Source organism: Netta rufina (genome assembly GCF_964035555.1).
Source record: "Netta rufina genome assembly, chromosome: 3".
NCBI lineage: Eukaryota > Metazoa > Chordata > Aves > Anseriformes > Anatidae > Netta > Netta rufina.
The window spans coordinates 111604481-111627681 of NC_140125.1; the positions used below are offsets into that span (position 1 = coordinate 111604481).

Below are 23201 nucleotides of genomic sequence, written 5' to 3' on the forward strand. Positions count from 1 at the left end.
AACATGGCGGGAGGGCGAGCCCGGAGGGAGAGGAGGGAGAGGGACAGCGAGAGCGCGGCAAACCTCCCTCCCCCCCTTCCTCCTCCTCCTCCTCCTCCTTCTCTTCCTCCTCCTCCTCCTCCTCCTCGCCGCCTCTCTCCCCAGCGCATGCGCTCCCCAGCACCGGGAGGGAGGCGGCGGCGGCCCCCGGCTCCTTCCGCCGCTCAGGGCGCCTGCGCCGCCATCTCGCCGTCCCCTTCTCCTTCCCCTTCTCCTCCCTCACGCCCCCCCTCAGCACCCACCCGGGGCTGGCCGGGGTTTGGGGGACAAAAGGGTGGGCGAAAAGGTGATGGGAGACTTCCCCGGGTTTCGTCCCAAGCGCGGCTCGCGGGGCGGGTCACGTTTCGTTTGTTTGTTGTTTTTTTTTTTTTTTTACAATAAAGAGAAAGGCATGGCCGGAGTTATTAATAAAGTAACGCGCCGGTAGTTGGTGTGTGGTGGTGTGGGGAGGGTTTGGTCGTTTCCTCCCCTTAAGAGTTAGATACTGGACCTTGAACGCCACGCTAATAAACACTGCAAGCGGTGGGGGTTTGTCAGACACGCGGAGTTCCAGCCTAAATCCCACACGTTTAGTAGCCCCAAAGAAAGAGAGGGGGCTCTGGCTGCCCGTGGCACTTCAAAATACGGGTTTTGTCAGGAAACGTGCTATTTTGTCCTCTTAGCAGCTCCTAGCAGAGCCCCGCTACTCCATTTCAGGAGGCGGCACGCGGATGCCATCCACAGTCGAGCCGTCAGGGCTCGCGTTCTGGGTTACTCAGAGCACGGCCGCCCGTAGGCACAAGGGAGGCCTGGTCCCAGTGCCCGTGGTCCCAGTGCCAATTCTGGGTGCTACAGGACAAGAAGGAGGGAGCTGAGGTGCAGGAACGCCACACGTGTCTGCTGCCGCTCGCTGCAGCCCGTAGGGGATGAGGTGTCCGTGACCACCGTGTTCTTAAAAATAGGGGTGGATTGAGGGAGAAAACTCGCCGTTTTCACTGTTTATAGATGTGATTAAAAGCATAAAAGCGCCAGGCTCCCGATAGAGCTGGAAGTGTTTTCCCAAGAAATGAAGATGAATTTGTCAGTTTAATCCTAGTCAGCTAAGTAGCCAGACGTCTGATGCTGCTAATCCCTGTGATCCCAAGCGTCCTGTCCCACTGCCACCTCTGGGCTCCCCAGGGAGGCTGCAGGGCCAGAAAGCCGTATCCTCTGCTTGCTTGAGGAGAAAAGGCCTCCAAGTTACAGCCCCAAGTCACAACCTTCCTTTCATGCAGGCAGGCTGGGACTGAAGAAACCCTGCTAATGTTCTTGCCCTCCCGAAGTTACAACAGCAGCTGGTCTATGTTAGGCCAGCTCTACAGCTCAGACCCTTTTGGAGACCCAGTTTGTCCTGGATAATTCTGATCAGCATCAAACTGTGCTTGTATGAAGCATTAATTGTTCAGGAAGAATTCAACGTGTATACAATAAGCACATGTTTGAAGAACTTATACATCAAGCTCCTCAATTCTGGAAAACCCCAACTGATCAAGAAAGAAACAGAAAAATGCTCAAGTGCGATCAGTTCAGGATTTGTTCTGAGAAATACGATCACTTTGTTATTTTCTGAAGTGTTTTTCTAATAAAGAAATTCCACAACCACATACATTGCAGTTTATCAACATCTTTAAGGTTTAAAAAAAAAAAAAAAAGTTCAAAAAATCTTTCTCTCTTACTTTCTTCTGAGAAGAAACTTCAAAAGTACTTAATACTTTAGGTATGTTAACTTGGTGTCACTCCCTTACAAAATGCTTTTCTTAGCTTTTTTTTTTTTTTTTTTTTCAAGGAGGTATTAACAGCTGACTGGGCTCTTCTTACACTCCAAATGTTTCTGATAAACTAAACTAACAGGTTTTTTTTCCCTTTAAATAATCATCCTCAATGAAAAACACTAACCAGATGTACAGCCTACAGTTTAGAAAAGTATATGAGGACAGAAAACTGGGATAATGTTGCCTTCCTCCACTGTATACCTGTGCAACCATGGGCAAGTCACTCAATCGAAGAGCACTGACTCAAAATGAAAGCTGCAGTCCTAACCATCCCCGCTCACTAGTGTCTAATCCTGGAGATGTCTACGTTTTCTAAAGCCACATGCTTCAGGACCTACAACTCTCCACATGAACAAAATTCCTCTTGCTGTGCCAGGACATCCACGTGTGCCAGCAGTTCTGACAGACCAGGCTGTTAGATCTTGGATGGTAGCGAATAATTAACCTGAATTAATTAAAACAGAGGTATTTCTCCATGGAAATAAAACAACTTGAAACGGTAGACCTTCTCAAAGCATCTCTAGAAAAGAAGCACGTTCCTAAGGAAGGCTGCACTCAGTTAAACCAGTGTGAACCCCCCTACACTTCCAGGACTAGGGAGCACCCAGCTTCACTTCCTTTCCTTAAGCCCCACAGGTCTGATTTCCTTACAGAGCATCCTGAACATCACCAGACTACTTGGGCTGTCCTCTGCTGCAGCTCGGTCACGGTGCAGAGAAGAATTCAAGTTCCTTTGTCTCAGATCTTCTTGCCAGCCTTGCAGGCTAACTACCATGCTACTACCTGTGAGGAGCAGTCATAAAAGGGTGAGCCTGGCTCAGCTCTCTGAAATAAGAGCCACAGTTAACTACCTACCTACTGCCTTCACAGGGAAGCACAGCACTGCAGATCTGAGGTGATTAGAGCTATCTGTCCACATTCCAGAGCAGGGCCCTGGAGTGGTGGTATATACCCTCAGCAACCCTCGTTACCTACATCTCTGAGATATGCTGACCCAGATGTATGCTTTGTGCATCCACAGAAGCAGATCCTGTTCTGAAGTTATTAATTGTCCCACATGCTGCATAGTACATCTGGGCAACTACTGCACAGTCCTAGATTCCACTTTGTCAACAGACATACAATTTGTTAATTAAAAAACCACCACCACCAACAACAACAAAACCAAAGGAATTTTGAAATACTGCATTCACCAGACACACTGCTAAATGTGTGGCTATAGGAATCAGTTGGCACTTCATGTTTAAGGCCACCGGTGACTACGATACTTGGGAGTGTTTACTGAGATAAGAACTTTAGCCTGGTGCACCCAACGTCCCCTTTGGCCAGCCTCTCCCTGGGGCCTCAGAGAGCTGTGCTTGCACGCTGCAGGCTCTTCATACAGAGGGACTTTCCCATCCTTTTGTCACATACAAAGGGACATACAGAGGGACCTGCACATCCTTTTGTCACACCATTGCTCCACAAGCACAGCTGTTCCCTGCCATAGCCACTCACCAGGCTAACTCAGGGCTGACTCTTCAGTCCGGTTGCTTTTGCTGATGCTGTTGCCTTAATTCCTATAAACTTCATGGCCTGCTCCTGTCTCAGTCCTCTCTCTTCTGATACAGAAACATTTGGTCCAATGTATGCAATTCCTAATTTTAATGGTTAAAGCTACACATTTTTAAACCTTTTTCCGTGTGTGTATGGGGTGAAGAACTCCTCTGAGTTACCTTAGCATCCTCAAATTCCTCACTTAACAACACAAAAACTGTTACAGAAAGGCCTTCCTTTAGCATGATTCCTGTAAACCATTCAATAGCAGCCGCACTATCAGCATGCTGAAGGCCAATTCCACTATATTGCTCAAAATTGCTCATTGGTTTCCCCTGTCCATGCAACTATAAATTTCTTTGAGGAAGAACTTCTTCTGTGGGTTATTTATTTATTTATTTCTGGACAAGCTAGGGATTGGCATAAGGTACTAAGCCAGTAGAAATGAGGATGCTTCCGTTTAGAACCACCAGAATATTCAAAGCTGAATTGTAATAACTTTTGTCACTGATCCAATTTTTGGACTTTCTCATTACTATGCTGTTGTTTCCAAATGTAGGAAGGCTGAACTGCCTTTCAGTTAGATGGTCATTGCTTCTGTAAATGTATCATCTTTTCCAAAGGAGCTGTTCTGCAAGAGGTTTGAAGGGAACGCGTGACAGGAGGTGTCACTGAACTGAGTGTGCTGCCCTGCAGTACGTCTCCCCGAACTTGTTACAAGCAAGAGGTATCCTTTGTGGAAGTGCTTTGCCAAGTAAGTCTGTGCTAGAATCGCAGAGGTGTCAGCTGAGCACTTGTTTCACCAGTAAGACAGCTTTTCTCCCTGAGTCATTCACCTCCTGGTAATTGGCTGAGGTATAAACACGGTTCATAAACATACCTCAGAGTCACAACAACCAGAGTCGGTCATTGTAACTGAACAAGAGTGACTAATGACATTACTTCGTGTACATGAATGTGAATAGCTGTGGAGTGGCAAAGTCAGAGATAACGCCAGCTGTTTTTTAGATTCATATTCACCTCATTCACAACTGAGTGGCTATCAGTGCTTATCTCCAGAAAAACGCCTGCATGTCTCAATAGAATTATGTTTTTCTTTCCATTGGAGAAATAAGTTCCAGAAACCCTTCACGCTGAATGCAGACCGTGGCTCTCAGAACTGAGGATCCTATATTTTACTCAGTACAAAGAATGAAGCCTCCAAGATAAGCATTAAATTGATTCTCACTCATTTCATATATCAAGCGGGAATAAGTAAACACTCTAATTTCTGACAGAAGGGAAAGAAGTTCAAAGAACTATCCCAGGCAATGGAAGTAATCATGCGAGCTCTGGAAGAAAAAAAAAAAAAAAAGATAATATTTTCTTTTGTGCAATTAGAAGAGGAGGAAGATAGTTTAGACATATCGGAACAAGGGAGAGTGGGAGGAACATGGGAATTTTTTTTTTTTTTTTTTTTTCTGTTAAGGAAAACCATTCTACAAATCCTAAAAGCACATCTGTAAATTGTAATGTTGTTGCATGAAGTTTCAGCAACTTAAATGAACTGGAAGTTCTCTGAATCTTTACAGATTAGGAGCCATAGTACAGAGGATAAACTTGAACAAAGATCTGCAACAGTACTGTGTGCTTCTATCACTTCTCAGTTTCAGCAACACCTCTTACTATACCAGCTATTGCTGTATCCAATACTGCTCCTCCTGACCTCAGCTGATTCTTCTTGCAGGGATCAAAAAAACCAGCTCTGCACCAAGGGGACTTTGCTTAAGGCAGCCTTGGACATCAGTGATCGTCCTTGCACTTGTGTTGTAATTACTATATTTTACTACAACACATCCTTACACTTGTGTTGTAATTTACTGTATTTTTTTCTTTTCTCTTTAATGAGAAATTTTTCTCTTTTCTCTCTTTTACTTGAAGCTCCCCAGAATTTCCTGTTCTTACTATGTCGAGAGGGCTGACCAAGAGCAACAGAATATGTCTACATGGCTGAACACATCATCTGAATACCAAAACGCAGCACAGCCACGTTGACTCAGAGCTGGTAAAGGCCACCCTTCTGGCTTGCCATTTTGCTGTGAGGGCATACCCACGAGCCCTCCTTGGCACATAAAGAATGCAAAGCATATTCTATGCTAAATGTGCCTTCGGAGCAACAAGGCATCGCACAATGAATACACAACGCCAGAGATTCAGGAAGGAAAATACCAGCTTGCTTCCTGAGCGTAAACAAAATGGTCGAGCACTGTAATACTGAGAAGTAGGTGTCAAAGTTATGCATGTATTGCATAAAGTATTGCATAAATAGTGCCAGTGTACTCATACATATGTGGGCTTACCTTTAGCTACATCTGCAGGTTTTACAGACTTTTGAAGTACCTCTTCTGTTTCCAATGCATTCCTCTTCCTAGGCAGTTAGTTAAACACAGAGCCAAACAGAGAAGCCATCACAAGGATATAAGCTCTCCCTCCCTTTCAGTACAGGACCCCTGTCTTCACCTAATGTCCTATCTGGGCCCAACAGCCGCTCCTGCACCCGCACCCCCCAGCACAGGGGTGGGGGCCCGAGGGCGAGCCCGTGTCTGTGGCAGAAAATGGGAAAGGCGGGGCGAGAAGGAAGAGCAGCACTTTGTTTTTCTGCAGGAACCGCTCGGGGAAGAACCCACCACCCACCCAGCTATGCCCTTGCTGTTCCTGTACCACTGGGGGCAAAGAGCTGTGCAAGTGGGAAGCAGAGATTAGCTGTTCAAAGGGGAATAATCAATTCCCTTTCCCCTGGCACAGGAAAAGTAGGCACCGGCCCACACCCCACAGCCCGAGGCTTGCCCTGCCTACTGGCTTTAGCTGGCTCCAGACGGAAATCCAGTTCGGCTGGAAAACTTCTTCTTCCCTCCTAATGCATCCTGTTGGTGGACTGCAAAACAGGAACTTTACGTGTATAAATGAGAGTCCTTTTCCACTTGTTTTAGCTAAGGGCTAAAAACTGGAAGACAACGTCTGTAGATTCACCCAGCTGCATTCAAGAGAACAGTATGACTTAACAGGGATTCCTGGGCATCGTCGTTATGTCACGAATTTATCAGCTCACTGCATCACTGACAAGGGCAATTAGGAAGCTATGATCTAGGACCAGAAAGGATCCTGCAAGCCTTTAAGCACAGTCCTTTTCATCATACAATCTCGAATGAAAATAACAAATGGAATTATAACCTGGTAGGATATTTTTTTTCCCTTCTCCCACACACACTTCCCCTGTAAGGCCCACAAAAAGATGTGTAATTCATTTCATCCTTTTATTCGTATCTATTTATAACTTCAACCAAAGCTACAGATGGGAGTAATTACAATCTCAACACATCACTTTCTTCCCAAGATCATTAGTTTTTCTATTGGTAACGCCATGAAAGACGAGCCATTAAGTGCAAAATACATGTTCCAACTTCATAAAGGACCAGTCAGAGACAGATAGAGAAGAGCATCATAACCTATGTGACTTTTCCAGGCAAACATTATTTTTTTTCCTTGACATTTGGCAGAGTCAAAGCAAGGTTATAATTAAACAGACTGTTAAAATTAAACCCCTGTCCTGGCTTTTTGAAAAGCGAGGCAGTAACCAGCATGGAGACAGGATGAGCCCCCTTGTCCCTGACTGAGCTTATCCTAGGAGATTGACTTCGCAGTGTTCCGAGCATGGCCAGGAGCCTGTGGTACAGCCCATACCACTCCACAAATGAAAAGTTTTGAGCATGCGTGGGCAAAGCCTGACCTCGTGCTGTGCCTGATGCGGCGCTGAAACACATCCCACCCCAGAGGGGGGGAAGAACAGTGGCAGGAAGATCTGCCACACATGCAGATGGCAGTGTGAGGCAGGGATAAGACGACCCAGCCCTGCCCTGCACTCACATGGTGACCAAAAGAAGGTAAACAGGCAGAGGGGCAGCCCACGAAACTTTCACGTGCTGCTGCAGGCCATGTTACCCTGTTTTTCTTCCTCGGTGTGGTTCTCTAAGCGTGTTTCCTCATCCCCACGTGGGCCCTTTGCTCTGCTGCACCACCAGAGCTGGTTGCATGAAGAGTGGGAGATGGGCGAGCAGCAATTCCGGCACTTGGGCTGTTGGGAGGAAGATGCTGTCACAGCAGCAATGGCAAAGGGAGCAGCCTTTGGGCCCCCAGCTGCGTCCCCCAGACACAACACTGCAGCTGCACAGGGCAGGAAGGAGCAGGCACAAAGTGCAGGAGTGGCTCTTTATATGGGTGTAAAACACAGCCTTGTAATTCACTGAACAAATTACACTTCACCCAGTCCTCCGTCCTGTTTTCTAACAGCCAGTGTAACCACAAATGTCACTTACAGTACAGGGGTTCATTAAAAAATTGGTGTCAGTTTTGGTAAAGTCTTGAAGGCTTCAAGTTATATACATCAAGTCGCTTTGTCCCCTTTTCATCTAAGAAAAAATTGAATGATTTTGACCGGTAATATTACGATGTTTAAAAAAAGAATTGTACAGACAACACTGTTTTGTTATAGAGTGATACCTAACACAGTGAGCATGAACGTATAGATTAAACCCTAAGCATGTGTTGTAAAAGATTGTTTTAAAAATAATAAATCATTTAGTATCAGTTAAAGTACAATTATACCTCTGCTCATAAATTCAGGAGTGAATTTAAGTGATTAAACAGAATTTCCGAGTTGAAAATGCAGCCGTGTTTTAATTCTATTTTTTTTTTAATCTTTCTTAATAGAAAGTTTTCAGTGAAAATGTTGATTTGTATCCTGGTATTTAGAAAGACTGCACTCATTTGATAATGAGTCTGCCAAACAGACTTCATATAGCACAAGAAAATCTAATTTTGAATTAAACTTAATAAATAAAAATAATTAATTCCAAAATTTGAAAGGAATTCTTAAGAGTGCAGACAGACGCCAAGAGATTATTAAGACAAATTTAAAGCAATGCTAGGAAGAGAAAGAAAGGGAAAAAACAAAACAAAACAAAACAAAATAAACAAAAAAAAAAACAGGACAGGTTTGGAACACTATATATTTATGCATATATACACTATGTGTGTATATGGATATATAAAATCAGGAAATATAGATATGGACAGAAATGAAGGAAAAAAAATAATATAGTATTCCTTCCTGGGAGAAAGAAAATGTAGCAACAGCACTTGGTATAGTAACTGTCTGCAAGGCCAAGGCAGGGAGTTCTGGAGCCAGCATCAGTCTAAGACTGTTGTTTTCTGATAGTTTTTGTTTTGTTTTGTTGAAATTGCTACTCCAGCAGCCTGGGGAATGAGCACTTACACAGATACTCTCCTGTTTCCCTCCATGGGTTTCTTGGGGTCTTCTCTGGTTGCATTGGCTTCTGATGTTTGCAGTGTCCATTGGTAAAAATGCAATTTTTATTTGCCTGCTTACCTTCAGAATGCTATTCTAACCATATTAGAAGCAGAATTATCTTTTCTAATTTAATTATAAACCTTTCTAATGAAATTGTCTATTTTTATTTGATATTTGTTTAAACTTAAGTCAGTACTCCTGACCTTTGCAAGCAGTGGCGGGATCAGTACTGATGAAAACAGTAATTATTTTCTTTTCAGCTGTGGTTCTTGTTTTGTGTCATTGCATTACTATTTTCTGTAATTTCTTTTAATTAAGCGTATTTCCATGAAACACTGAGGTGTGGGGCTATTACTGCCTTGTGTCCAGCTCCATCGGGCAGCACAGAGAAGGTACAGAACGACACGAGTAACCTCCTCCTGAACACAACAGGATAACCAACCAAAATATTTACTATCTGATTGGCAAAATGTGGGATACCAGCTACTTCTTCATGCAGAAGATCAGCGAAACTAAAGGAAATCTTTCAAAGTGTAATAGCTGCAGACCCAGGACGTGCTGAGCCCTTATTGAGCAGCAGCAGCAACCTCGAGCTCACCTTTCGGAGGCCCCAGCTGGAGGCTGCCTGCAGACCCAGCCGGAAGAACTAATTCAGTTTATGGTAAGTTCTTGTTTTTGAGATTCCCTCCTAATCCCCAGGGCTCAGATATGCTATTGTAACGTGACAGGGAAAGGCAGTTACTGTCCAAACTTACACAAGCTCAGTTTTAGTGATTATTGTGGTTGTGAAGCCTAGGGCTGCCACGCATTCTTAGTTTTTCATCCCACTCCCAGTAGCCCAAGCTGTTTTCTTTTGCCAGCTGCAGCTCACAGGCGTTGGCATTTTTAGAAACACAGCCAGAGTTTATTTGCTGACCCCTGGGGGATAACCAAGCCCTGCTGGCCCCTGGGTCAGACAAACCTGGTGAGTCCAGACCAACTCCATTGGGGTGAGGCTGGCTGGGTCTCAGCTCCAGAAGGAAGCGGGGAGGTAGGGGATCAGAGTCCAACACTCTAGGGCACCCCTTCTCCAGGCAGACATCTCTAAATGAGTCCTCTTTCCCTTCTGCTATTTTCACACAGGGTACCTGGGACAGGTTTTCCTTCTGCCCCCATTTTTTCTTCTGGGCTCAAGACCTATTTCAGAGCTCCACTTTCCCAGCCTTTACTCCCTACCTCCCTCTTTTCAAGCGTGCGTCTCTATTTATATTGCAAGTACAGATACCAAGATCTGCCTGCAAATACAGCTCGAAGCTGCATTTTGGAGGCAAGGGTATCCTTCTTGGATTCATGGTTTCCTATGTTCACAGGTAGAGAAGGCCATCGGACCCACATCTGATGTCCTGGATGAGTTCTCGAACTGTTAGCTCATCTCACACAACTTGTTTATTTGCTTGTTTGTTTTCTAAAGAAGAAAATCTTAATCCTTGCACATTTTTTTATCATTTTTTTTTTTTGGTGGGTATAAAGAGTTGCCTTCCTCAGAAAGAAGTTACAGGCTATGGCTTTGGCCACTCCATCCTCAGACTGTGGGTTATTTTTACTTCCCACTGTGAGATTTATAACTCTTTCCCAAGCACAGTACAGGGAAGCCAAACCTATAGCTGTGTTCCAAATACCACTCCTGGGGCCTAAAATTAAATATTGCGAAATACTTGCCCACATGTTTTGTCTAGATCTTACTACTGACATTGGCCTTTACCTTAAATTAGCTTCCTCTAGTCCTTGTAGCTATTGCTGGGATAAAAATAGCCCTAATGGCATTGTGGAGAATTTTCATCCACGAATCCAGTATGCTCTCTATTTGTGTTACATTAATATTTAAGAACTTTTATTGTAGGGTTTCTTTTTAATCTGTAATGCAAGATATCAAAGCCTAATGTAGAATGAGACGTATTTTACTGGCCAAAGCTGCTTTATTGTTCAGAGACCAGTAGATGGCAACCACCCATCACAATGTCAAAGGTACATGAAAAGTGAGAGTTGCTTGGGTAGCAGATTTATTGCACAACAGCTTGAAGAACAAAGTTTTGCTACTCCCCAGAAGGGAAAACAGTATTTTATTTTCACTCCTGATCATACGCATATTTTTTTTTGAAGTGGAGTGGTGAGGTGCACTTTTATATAGCCGTTTTCGACAAATGCATTGATAGTTGTGCCAATCCATTTGACTAAAATATCTTATGGCTACTCCACGCTGCTGATACCTGCCAAAAAATGAACAAAGTCAATGGAAAAAGATCCAGAGAAGTCAGACTGTCTCAGCTTCAACAGGAATAGCCTCAGGTCCTTATCATGATTAATTAGATTAATTATTACCTTAGGTAGCAGCAGTTAGAACTGAGTAACAATGATCTTGGGATTAGAAATAGATTCCCTTTAGGAACTGACTGAGGCTATTGATATACCAATTAATTAATCCGTGTTATCTGAGTGGTCTTACAGAAATTTTTGACATGATCAAGTTTGAAGAAATTCTGTTTCTACAGCATTTGATTAGAAATCCTTTATTTGTACAAGCAAGAACTGCAAAGGTTTGAAAAGCTCCTCTCAGCTCCTTTACAGAACCCTGCATTTACACTTCAGAAAAGACCCTTCATTAAAACAGGAGAACAGTTATTGAAATATTTCTGTAACCTGACCAGAAGGGTGCTTAGCTACCAGTAGTCACATTAAGTTTTCCTTCAGCATTGATTTAGCCCTGTTTTGTGAATACATTTTCAGATTGGATCAATATACATAATATATGTCTGGATGCACACAGAAGTTGAGTGTCTATAGTGCAGAAAAAAATCAGGCCTTTAGACCTCTGAAGGATTTCACCGTCACCTAATTTTAAAAAGAATATGCTACAGATAGCTAAACCAGCTAACAAGATGAGCACTCTCACTTAGTAGCAGTAAAACAAATTATTCTGCCAAATGTGCCTGCTTTCAAGTTTTCCAGCACTTTGCAAACCATTAACTTGAAATGCATTAATTTACATCCTTGCAGTACAAGGTGCATACATTTATTCTCAGAACTCACATCTTTAGTAGAGAGACTTAAAAAACTTATTTGATACAGACAAAGTAACCTTTCATTTTTGTTAAAGCTACAGCTTGGTCAGCGGTGAATTTTTGTAAGTGATTCTGAAATTATGAGAATCAAAATGGGATCCATTTCCCAGTGAGTACTTGTGAGTTGGTATTGAGTAACATCTAGTGTACTTTTACAAAAAAAGATAAAATATTCGTGATTTTCTTTGTCTGGTAATAAGATTTATACTGAAAACCTACTTTTAATGAGATTTTTTTTTTTCATCTTTGAAAAAATTAAAACCTGAAGCTTGATGCTAAAATTTGTTCTACTTTATTTGCTTTAACATGAGCAATCGTGTGACTCATATACCTTGTTTTTCTTACAGGTGCCTGAGTTTTGTTAAGAGTCCAAGAGTTACCCATAGAAAACTACAAAGCTAAGAAGATTATTTCATGAAAATAAAAGCAGAGAAAGAGAAAGCTATTTAGAAGAGAAGAAAATTTTAGACAGACAATAAAAATACTTCTCTATTTATATTCATGCTGTTTTTAGCCGGAATGGTTGAGGACAGATAGTTCTAAAGATTCAAGGTCTGCTGTGTCTGTGAAGGGCTGAGGAAGGTCTCCCTCGTTCTTTCTGGTATCTATCACAACAGAGGTCTGAACGAGACCACCAGGCACACTAAGTCTCCTTCTTTATGGTTGCAGTCAGGAAAGTTTGCTTCATGTCCAAAGGAATCCATATGGACGTTCCCTTCTGCTCAATGCTTCGCACGTCTAACAGATCACAAAGCACATCCTCATGCCTTGTAACAACCTTCAGGCTTTTAGCAGAACCCTCCCCAAAGTCAAAAATTGTATGGTAGGTAAAAAGATGCCAGTGGCATTGCCAGAACCTTGTGCTTCGACATTTCTGTTCAGCGTGCGATGAAATGTGTATATGATGAGTGGTGACAAAATCCTCTGATGATCATGGTCTGGTAAGAATCTGCAAACCTTATGGACACTGGAAAAAAGGGCCCATAAAAATGTACTTGTTGCCTCTTCACTCTTCCCCCGTGGCTTCTAAAATGTGGAAAAGCCAGAACTGCCCCAACTACTCTGCAAGAAAGCAGTGTCTGGACTGGTTTTAGCAGAACACTTCTGTGTCTTTGATGAGGACACTGGAAAGGTTGCTCATTGAGCAGAGCCACAGCGTGCTGGGTGGCAGGCTTGTTAGGGTCATGCTATAGCGGAGCATGAAAATATGATTCAGCACTGAAGGAGATGCTTGGGCATTGACTTTGAAACAAAGAATAAAGTACAGATTTGCAACGGGATTTTGCTTATCTTATATTTTGCTTCAGGTGGCATTTGAAGCATGATTTAAAGGAGGGGCAATAAGGGACACAGTCCAGTGAGGTGCTACATGATCCTGAGGTGGTGCCGAATGCTCTCCATTCCCATTGCTTGTAATGACAACCAAAGATCATCAGACTTGGCCGCATCTGAACCATTATAAATTAGCGAGATAAGATGGGTAATGAAAGAATGCAAAACAGGGAAAGAGAGTTTGTATTTCTTGGCAGTGTTCTGTGTGACTCTTGTAATTATTAACCTAACCCTAAAAGCCTGAGGTGGTTCTTATTTAAACGACTCAGTCTTATTCCACACTTTCTCTGAGGAAATATCTGCCAACAAGTCCGTAATGAGGAAAAGGAAGACAACAGATCCACCTCCTTCACCCACAGATCCGAGTGAAGGAAGGGAGAAATTGAGACTGAAGCAAGAGGTCGGCCTCATTAGCGGGGTGTCATTAATTGCGGGCACCATGATAGGCTCGGGGATCTTTATGTCCCCCGAGTGGGTGCTACATCACATGGGGAGCCCTGCCAGCAGCCTGCTTATCTGGGCAGCCTGCGGTGTCCTGGCCACGTTCGGGGCCTTGTCTTATGCTGAGCTGGGAACCGTAATTAAAGAGTCTGGAGGCGAATATATTTACATCCTGAGGATTTTCGGCTCTTTTCCTGCTTTCCTCTTCGCCTACACTTCTGTCATCCTGGTGAGGCCAGCTGGGCTGGCAGCTGTCTGCCTGAGCTTCGCTGAGTACGCCGTTGCGCCCTTCTACCCGGGCTGCTCGTCTCCGCAGGCTGTTGTCAAATGTGCAGCTGCCGCCTGCATCCTGGTTTTAGCTATCATCAACTGCCTCAACGTGAGGCTGGCAACGTCTATCATGAACGTTTTTACAGCTGCCAAACTCCTGGCTTTGCTAGTGATCGTGGCGGGCGGGATGGTGCTGCTGGCCAAGGGACAAACTCAGAGTTTTCAGAACGCTTTTCAAAACACGACCGCGGGGATTGGGACGGTCGGGGTGGCGTTTTATCAGGGGCTCTGGTCCTACGATGGCTGGAACAACCTGAACTACGTAACGGAGGAACTGAAGAAGCCTGAGGTGAGTGAGCTGGGTTTTTCTTGCTTCGTGCTGCTGCTGCTATGTTTGTTGCTGCCTATTAGCGTGTTAAGAGGAGTAATCAAGGGATTAGAGCTGGAGGAAAGACTGCTGAGCTTCCCTCCTGTGTGTTGTTGTTGTTGTTCTGGGACAGAACACCTATGGATGTGTTTGGAAAGGTTACAGGGAGAGTAAAAATAGGTCTTTAAGCAATTTAACATCCTACCCACAAGAAATCACTGCCTCACTAGCTGGGAAAAAAAGCTTATAGGCAGTTGAATGTCTTGGGGATGAGCTTTTGTCTTAGAGTTCAGAGAATAGCACTCCGGACACCGAGACTTATGCAAAAAAGCACTGCAGCCTCTCTTCTGCTAAAATTCACAAAGGTTTCTTAACACCAAGTATTCTGAAAAATATTTGATCTACAATGTGTAGTTCAAAACCCACTTCTTACTCCTCATTGCTTGGAGGGAACTTTACACAAAGTCAAGCAATATCTGCTTTTTGGGCATTGTTCTGTCCATGGTATAGGCGCTGAAGTAGCTCACTCGCATTTCACAGCAGCCCTCTCTGTGCCATGGAGATCACAGATCAGACACTACAGCAGTATCGACCCTCTTTTAGGTGTGTGAGTGCAGCGGGTATAGACTGTGCTTGTGCAGAGCACATGATATTACAGATTACATGAAAATATGCAGTTGAATATTAATCTAAATGGCAACAAAGATCCCAGAGTCATGTGGTGCTGTCTCCCAAAGGACTGAGTACACTGATACTGAGACCTTGGCAAGGTGGAAGCCACAGTACAAGGAATTGCCACATCTTGTCCTACAGTGAGAACAGGGAATGCAAAAATGGATATTTCAGGTTTTTAGACGTAGAAAGTTGCTTTGTGATCACCTTATGGGTGTTCTTTTCCAGTGCTTTCATCTGCATAAAGCAGTGTTTGCTGATTTTTGTGAGCCTTAAAATGGTCTGTGGAGCTCCACAGTAGTATCCTATCATTAAGAAAAATATAATTCCTTCCTCGAGCAAATTTCCCTTGTGCTGCCCAGCTTTGATTTAGCCCTTAGAGTTGTTAAATATGATGCAAAACACACCGATATGTCACCTATTTCAGTGGGATGTTCATGGGAAGATGTATCACATCAAGAGCCATAACACACCAACAACAAATAAATCAATGTTAAAACAACCAAGAAGCTTCTTGTAACACAGTTGTGGTCCCTTTTCCAGGTGACCCTTCCCAGAGCCGTGATGATTGCTATTCCCTTGGTTACCTGCCTGTACTTGCTGGTGAATGTGAGTTACTTTGCAGCCATGACTCCATCGGAACTGCTGACCTCGGGAGCTGTGGCTGTCACTTGGGGGTGAGCTCTGCTTCTGGTAACAAAGCAGCCAAAGCCGTCTAACAAAACACGGGTTTTCCCCTGAGTTTCAGGAGATTTAGGCGCTGTTCCCAGTGGGCATGGAAGCAGACAAGGAAGCATGCTGACATGCAGCTCCCTGTTGCTTTCAGAGCAGCAGGTAGCCTTCCCTGACCAAAGACCAAGCTAACCAGCCTCATCGGGCCCTTGGTCTCCGAGGTCTGCCAAGAGGTGATGTTCTGCAGAGCACTCCTTGCTCCCCATCCCCACTCATTTACACTGGGAAACTGTGGCTCTCCTTCAGCCCATGCTTTTCTCCATGGAGAGTGGCTGTAAAGAAAGGGTGAAGAGCACACCAGGAGCATCTCCCTGAAAACAATGAGGATGCAGTAAGGGGATTACGGAGGTTTCACCCTGATGGGCAGCCAAGCTCCACCACACTGCTCTCTCACTCCCCCTGCTTAAAGGAACAGGAGGAGAAAACATGATGGAAAGGGCTCAAGGGTTGAGATAAGGACAAAGAGATCACAGGCAAAACAGACTCAGTATAGGGAGACTGATATAATTTATTGTCTATTACTAACAGACTAGAGCACTGAGAAACTGAAAGCAAACTAAAACAACCTTTCCCCAAAAACTACCTTCTGAGTAGTGCAGGGGAATGAGGAATGGGGGCTGTGATCAATCCCTGACACTTCACCTCCATCGCGCCTTCGTGGTACCTCCCTGCCCCTGCTCCACGTGGGGTCCCTCCCACAGGATGCTGGCCTTCCCAAACTGAGCCTGTGGAGGCTGCCCACAGGCAGCAGCTCTTCAAGAACTGCTCCAAATATGGGTCTATAGCATAGGGTGCAGCCCTTCAGGAGCAAACTGCTCCAACACAGGACCCCACAGGCAGCAGCTCCTACCAGAAGACCCCTTCCACCATGGCCTCCTTTCCATGGGATGCAGCTCCGGCCCGGGGCCTGCTCCTGCGGGGGCTCTCCATGGGCCGCAGCCTCCTCCAGGCCACATCCACCTGCTCCACCGGGGGCTCCTCCACGGGCTGCAGCGTGGAGATCTGCCCCATGTGGGACCCCTGGGCTGCAGGGGGACAGCCTGCTCCACCAGGGGCCTCTCCACAGGCCGCAGGGGAACTGCTGCTGCCTGCCTGGAGCACCTCCTGCCCTCCTGCTGCACTCACTTTGGGGGCTGCAGGGCTGGGTCTCTCCCATTTTCACACCCCTCTCTACCAGTTGCAGTTGCACAACATTTTTATTTTTATTTTTATTTTTATTTTTATTTTTATTTTTATTTTTATTTTTATTTTTATTTTTATTTTTATTTTTATTTTATTTTTATTTTTTTCCCCTCTCTTTCCTTCCTCTCTTCTCCCAAAGGCTCACCCAGCATCGCTCACTGGCTCGGCTCTGGCCACCATCAGGTCCTCTTTGGAGCCGGCTGGAGCTGGCTCTGATCTGACATGGGGCAGCTGCTGGGCTCTGCTCACAGAGGCCACCCCTGCTGCCCCCTGCTATCAAACCCTTGCCATGTAGGCTCAGTACAAGTGAATATCCAGGCCTGGGGACTGGGAAAAGTCCCTCATTTTAAGCATTTCCATAAGAGTGGAGAGAGCAATGTGCTGCCACACCAAAGGAGCAGCAGTGGTTTGGGAGAGAGACAAAAGCCAGCTGGGTTAATCCTCTCCACTCTTCACGTGGAAATTAGACCAGACCAGAGTGTGTTGGTTCAATTTCCCCATTTGCTTACAAACTGTTTGTACCTTCCATCAACCTGAAGTGTTTAGTGACGTAGAATAGGCTCTGTGTGCAACAAGGATTTTAGGATAAGATAGAAAGGACTGTCATGAGAAATGTAGGAACCAGTGACTTTGAACCAGCTGATATTGCCACCAGAATATCCAAACTCAGTCTAAATCTTTCCAAAGACATAGAATCTATGATATCTGAAAATGAGTCTGGCAGAAGCAATGACACATTATATCCAGGGATTATGTCGCTGCTCGTCCTCTTCCTAAAAAGTTGGCAGTGGCTCTGCTGCTGTGTGCATTTCGCAAGATCTCCAGTTTGAAGATCTGAGCAAGCTCTTGTGTTCTCTAATAGCCTTTCATGTCATTATAAACAGGAGCTTTTAAAGGCCTAGCGCTTTGTTTGAACAGGTTACAAAGCCTTACTAAGCTGCAGTGTCATGAACTTTCTCTGCACTTCCTTTCCCATCATTCCTGATTAACAACTTACTTGTGAGCTTCCTCCTTTTTAACGCCTCTGTTTTCCTGCCTGATTAACCTTTTCACCCCAAAAGCACGATTCAGGAAGAAACTTTGAACTAGCAACTGGAAAGCTGGGCACTCCGAAGCCTGGAGGACAGGTGGATAGCCACTGGCTGAGGAGGGTGCAATATTTGTGGTTCATGAGCAAGAGATGCAGCTCTTCAAGCCATTAAGGAAGGAGAGGAGCATAAAGAAGCCAGAGGAGGGCACTTCACATTTAAATGCATTTATTCTCCATATAGTAAGGAAATTGCTAGGTAGAAACACTGTTTAGAGATGAGAAGTGCAGGCAGAAAATGGGCTCACAAAACTCTCCCCAACATGTCTTTGGTGCCAGTGATTTAACAGAAGTGTAGATCTCAATATATATATATATATAAAATATGTTATACATATATATATCTGTATATGTATGTATACATGTATAACACATATATATAGCACATATATATGTTAAATGTGTATATATATATATATATATTATATGTTATACAAAGTGTACAAAGTTATTCATGGCAGCCCATTTTGAGAGCCCAAGCAGCACAACATGAATCTCAGAAGTGCAAAATACCCAATTGCTAAATATTTTATTACCATTTTTGTGATATAAGTTGTTTTCCCCTGAGATCTTGAGGTTATGGAGTCTTGTGATCATGTGAGATGCCCAGATTTCATCACTTTAAAAAAAGGAAATTTTTAGTTCTGTCTATGACAAGTAGCTTAATAACTTGAATCCCAATGGCCCATAACCCAGATATTAAATTTACATACTATGTTTTTGAAATTATTATGGTACATAAGCTGCTGCCATAATGCTGGAAAGCCCAGCTCTTGATTTTTGAACATTTGGGATTGGTGATACTAAAAACTGCTACATAAGGCTTAAAGTCACACAATTCGGATGGAAATCTGTCCTAAAAAAAAAAAAAAAAAAAGAAAAGAAAGAAAAAAGAAAGAAAGAAAAACACTTTCAAACTTTGGATTTTTGCCAATTTGATGAAGACTGTGTTTGTGTGTTTGTTCATGTATGTGATAATTACCGCAAACCACCAGCACTTATTACTCAATTAATATTCTTCATGCTGTTTCATTCCTAAAGACAGGCTTTACTTCTAAGTGAGAAAATTATATGTCCTTGAAATATTTGTAGCCCTGCTACTTCTTCTGTTCTGAAGAAAGCAAAGTGCAATTGTCTGAGCATATTCTAAAACCAAACTTCTGAAATTCAAACTATTGCTTTGGTTCTAACCTGGTCCACAGAACAGAAGTAAGTGCAGGTGAGATTAGAGGGTTAAATTCTTATGCCTGTTGGGGAAGGGGTTATAATGCAGGATATTTTGTCAGCTCTGGTGGTAATGGTCTTTCTGCATTTTCCATTTTAATATTGTTGGTGCTAAAAGCAGCATCTCCAGGATTCACACCACAGCATGTGTACACACAAAGCGTTCTGTGTGTCGTGACAGCTTTGTACACCATTGCAATGTATCTACACCAGGCAGGAAGCAAAGCTGCCGCTTCTGGATGAGACTAACAACTAAATATTACAGGAATGGAGAGAAGGCTTTAAATCACTAGAAAGGCTTTGGGAAAAATAAATAAATACATGAAAACTTTCAGTGAAAATAATGGAGAGGAGAAACCTGTCTGGTTCTGGGGTGTGTATCCCATCCACCTATACGCTGGATGTCACGATGTGAATTCTTTCCCACCTCAGGGACAAAGTCCTGGGCAGCTGGGCATGGCTCATCTCCCTGTCGGTGGCGCTGTCTACGTTTGGTTCATCGAATGGCACGTTCTTTAGCGGAGGCCGCGTGTGCTACATTGCTGCGAGGGAAGGCCATATGGTAAGGACCCCATAACGGGGGTCTGGTTTGCTTTGAGGAACTCTATCTTCTTGTGGCACTAAATCAGAAAGGAAAATACCACATACGTTCAACTGGTAGAGCAATAGCTCTTCAGTGGTTTATTTATCGCTCAAAGACTTTCCACAGTCCCTGTGGCAGCCGGCTGGGACTCCCCCTGGGCCCTCCGGTAGCCAGCACGCCCCTGGCTCCCAAACCACTTCGCTTGCCCACCAGCTAACCTGCCTTGATCATCACTGTCGATCACACTCGTGTGCACACCCACACTCGCTCTGGTTGCTGGCACCGTGGACATGCAGGCCTCTGCCTCCAGGTGCCCCACACTACACCTGCATCTTGGCTCCGCTTCCCCCTTTGAGAGCTTGAGCTGAGCTGTCTCGAGGCACGCTGTGCCCTCCATTTCTGCTCGGGGGCAAAGGATACCACCCTGCATCAGCTCCACTCCTTTGCACAGGAGGGAATCTGTTACATATATAAATGACTGGGGTGGTGGCTTCTCTTACCGGTGACAGTGTCTGCTGCACCGTGACAAGCTCTGTGCCAGGCAGTCCACAAAACTGTGGATATGAATGTGACCATACCAAACAACCATCCCCCTTGCCCCATTTCTCTGAGCTTTAGGAGAAGTACTTGGATGATACATGTATTTTGGTTTAAAATTAAAATAAAACAAGAAACCTTTCTATTAAACTTTCCCAATGAGCCAATAAATAAAGAGGCTAGTGATTCTCTCTGTGTTCTGGAGCAAATCCTGTTTTGCTTTATGTTTGGCTGCATGTATATATTGGGAACAGTTGTCTCGTTTTCCAGTCAGCCCAGGAGAAGTCCCAGAGCAAGGTGACAGAGGGCAGAAGAGCGGGGCCATGCTCATCATGTTTGCCTGAACCAAAGCCAATCTGATAGGAAATCAGTGAGACATGATAAAAATATCCTTGCGGGGGGCTCCGTGTTTACATTCCTTGCAGCTGAATGGCTTTTACATCACAGTGCTCGCCTGATGATTAAGAGAGGGTCTGGCTGCAGGCAGAACTGCCCCCAGCTGCCGAGGGGATGGGTGCGTGTCTGCGCGAATGTGAGGTGACCACACGCTGTTGTGCTTCGGCTTGCAGCCAGAAATCCTGTCCATGGCCCATGTGCGGTGCCTCACGCCCTCCCCTGCCCTGCTGTTTACATCCGCTATGTCTCTGGTAATGGTAATGTCAGGAAACTTCACCAGCATTGTGAACTTTTTCAGGTAAGTACAGCGCTTCTGTTTGCATCCCCTTGTGCCCCTGGTTCTTGGCATTGTTTTGGAAGCTTATTTGTTTATTATTATTATTATTTTTTCAACCTACACTACTGCTTTCTGACTCATATCGGGGAGGGAAGCAGGGAAAAGAGCTTAAGACCCAGCATCTCTGCAATGCATTCATGCTTCTGTCACTACTTAACTGGGTGTGATTCATCCTCATATTGAAATGAATCTGCAATATTTGGGTCATTCTAAAGTTCTCATTGTTTGTGCTGGAAAGGAAATGAATGCAAGGACTACTACATTTATATCAATATTATTCTTTTTAATTGGAGATATGTACACTTGGGATATGCAAGGCAGGACTGACTTTGCTGTACGATTTCACCCCAAATTTATTTTATTTTCTTCCCCCAGTTTTATAGCATGGTTTTTCTATGGCATGACTATTTCTGGCCTCCTGTATTTAAAAATCAAGAAACCAGAACTGCCAAGATCTTATAAGGTGAAGTAATAACATGAACCCCCCACAACCCTTTTCCTTGATTGTCCGAATGAATGAGACAGCATTATGAGGAAAGGAAGAGCACTGGGGTTAGTTGTCTATGGATTTAGTGTGGTTGTCCTTCCTTTTTTAATTTCACATCTTGTCTCAGAAAAGTCTACAGAGGGCGAGATAGTGTGAGTGTGCAGCCATAAGTCAAGTGTGAATTCTCTGTCTCGATACGCTAATAATGACCCCTTACTATGGTAAATATATCTACCGTATTCTCTTTCTTCCTTCAAGACTTAAGAAAAAATTAGGATGATTCTGATCAGTAACACAACCACCTGGTTACACTCTGAGAGCGCAGTGACACTCCTCAGAGGGTAGCCCAGGTGTGAGAGGCTGGCCAAAGAGAGAAAACTCAGCCAGAATGCCCCAAGTCCTTTGCCATGGCCAGGGGACGGGTTTGCCTGCCACAAACCAGCTTAGTGGAAGGAAATCAGGAGTCACCTGCTTTATCTCTGGTGCCATGAGCGAGTTGAGTTGCAAGGCCTCCTCTGTGACTGAGGTACATACTCCTGTGGAACAGGGGGCTCAATAGACGGTGAGAGCCAACACAGGTGGGACAGTGGCTTTTCCCTGAGACAAGCACAATGAGTACCCTCATTTCCATGGGGTTCCTCCAGGTGACAGATGACAGGCTGACACTGCCAGGCTGTACAAAGAAATAGCGAGTGTCCTGAAGGGCTTAGCATGAAGAAGAGCAGTGCTCTGTTAGGCCTTCCTGTCACTTGCTCCTGTGGCTCTGTCCTGTGACTAGGACACTGGGTGAGGACCCAACCTGCTGGCTGAATGGGCTTCAAGCAGATGGAGTTCTGTTTCTGCAGTAATGTTTTGTGTGCTGTTTGCATCTTTGAGTCTAGGAGGTCAGGGAAGTCAAGGGGTTAGGGTACGTGGTGGTGGCGTAGCTCTTGCAGGCCTGCCAGAAGCTTAGAATGGAGTGGGCTGGGAAACAGGATGCCTGGATTAATTGGGATTTCTGGGTAATACCTCAGGCTGCAGCAGAATTTCAGCTAAAAAGCCTTCTGCACAAGTTTCAGGGTTGTCCAGACCCACAAGGATTACATGAGTCTTTACTCTGATGTTTTGCTTTCACAGGTCCCGATTATCATCCCCATAATTGTGCTGATGGCAGCCGTGTACCTGGTGTTGGCTCCCATCATCGACCAACCCCAGATCGAGTACCTCTACATTGTTCTGTTCATATTCAGCGGCGTCATTCTTTACTTCCCCCTGGTGCGCTTTAAGTGCCACCCCCGCTTCTTGCAGCGAGTCACTTTGTATCTCCAGTTGTTCCTGGAAGTTGCTCCGACTGCCAGGGATGCGAACTGAGATAGTGTCCTCCTGGGGTATGGCTGCCTGGCCCTCCTGCTTTATTCCAACACCGTGGTTTTCAAGGCTTAGGAATTAGTCTTCTGTGAGAGAGAATGAACAGAATTAACGTGTCACCAAAATGTTTAGTTGAGAGGGTCTAGACCCATGTCTCCTCACATTTCCTTAACATTTTGAGCACATATTTTTCATCTCTCCCTGGACAGAGAACATTCAGATTCCAAAGGAATACGTTTTTCAGTTTTCCATCCTGAGAAGAGCTGTCCATCCTAAGCAGATCTAAATCTTAGCTCTTATATTTCAAGGCACCAGGCAACAGAAGACTGACAATGAAATATTATTCCTACAGTAGGCTGTGAGCCTGAGCCATTCCTGGCAATGACTTTAATTATTT

The 23201-nt window shown here is 44.5% G+C and overlaps 1 protein-coding gene across 1 annotated transcript; it reads left to right on the forward strand.

The window, feature by feature from the left end:
• Positions 1 to 13458: 13458 nt before the first annotated feature.
• On the forward strand, positions 13459 to 22807 carry LOC311207658 (b(0,+)-type amino acid transporter 1-like; the record flags this gene model as incomplete). Its single annotated transcript, XM_084283800.1, has 6 exons — positions 13459 to 14202; positions 15436 to 15569; positions 19550 to 19679; positions 20807 to 20931; positions 21346 to 21433; positions 22574 to 22807. 6 exons carry the CDS (start codon positions 13459 to 13461, stop codon positions 22805 to 22807), a joined length of 1455 nt encoding a protein of 484 aa, XP_084139926.1.
• Positions 22808 to 23201: the final 394 nt, after the last annotated feature.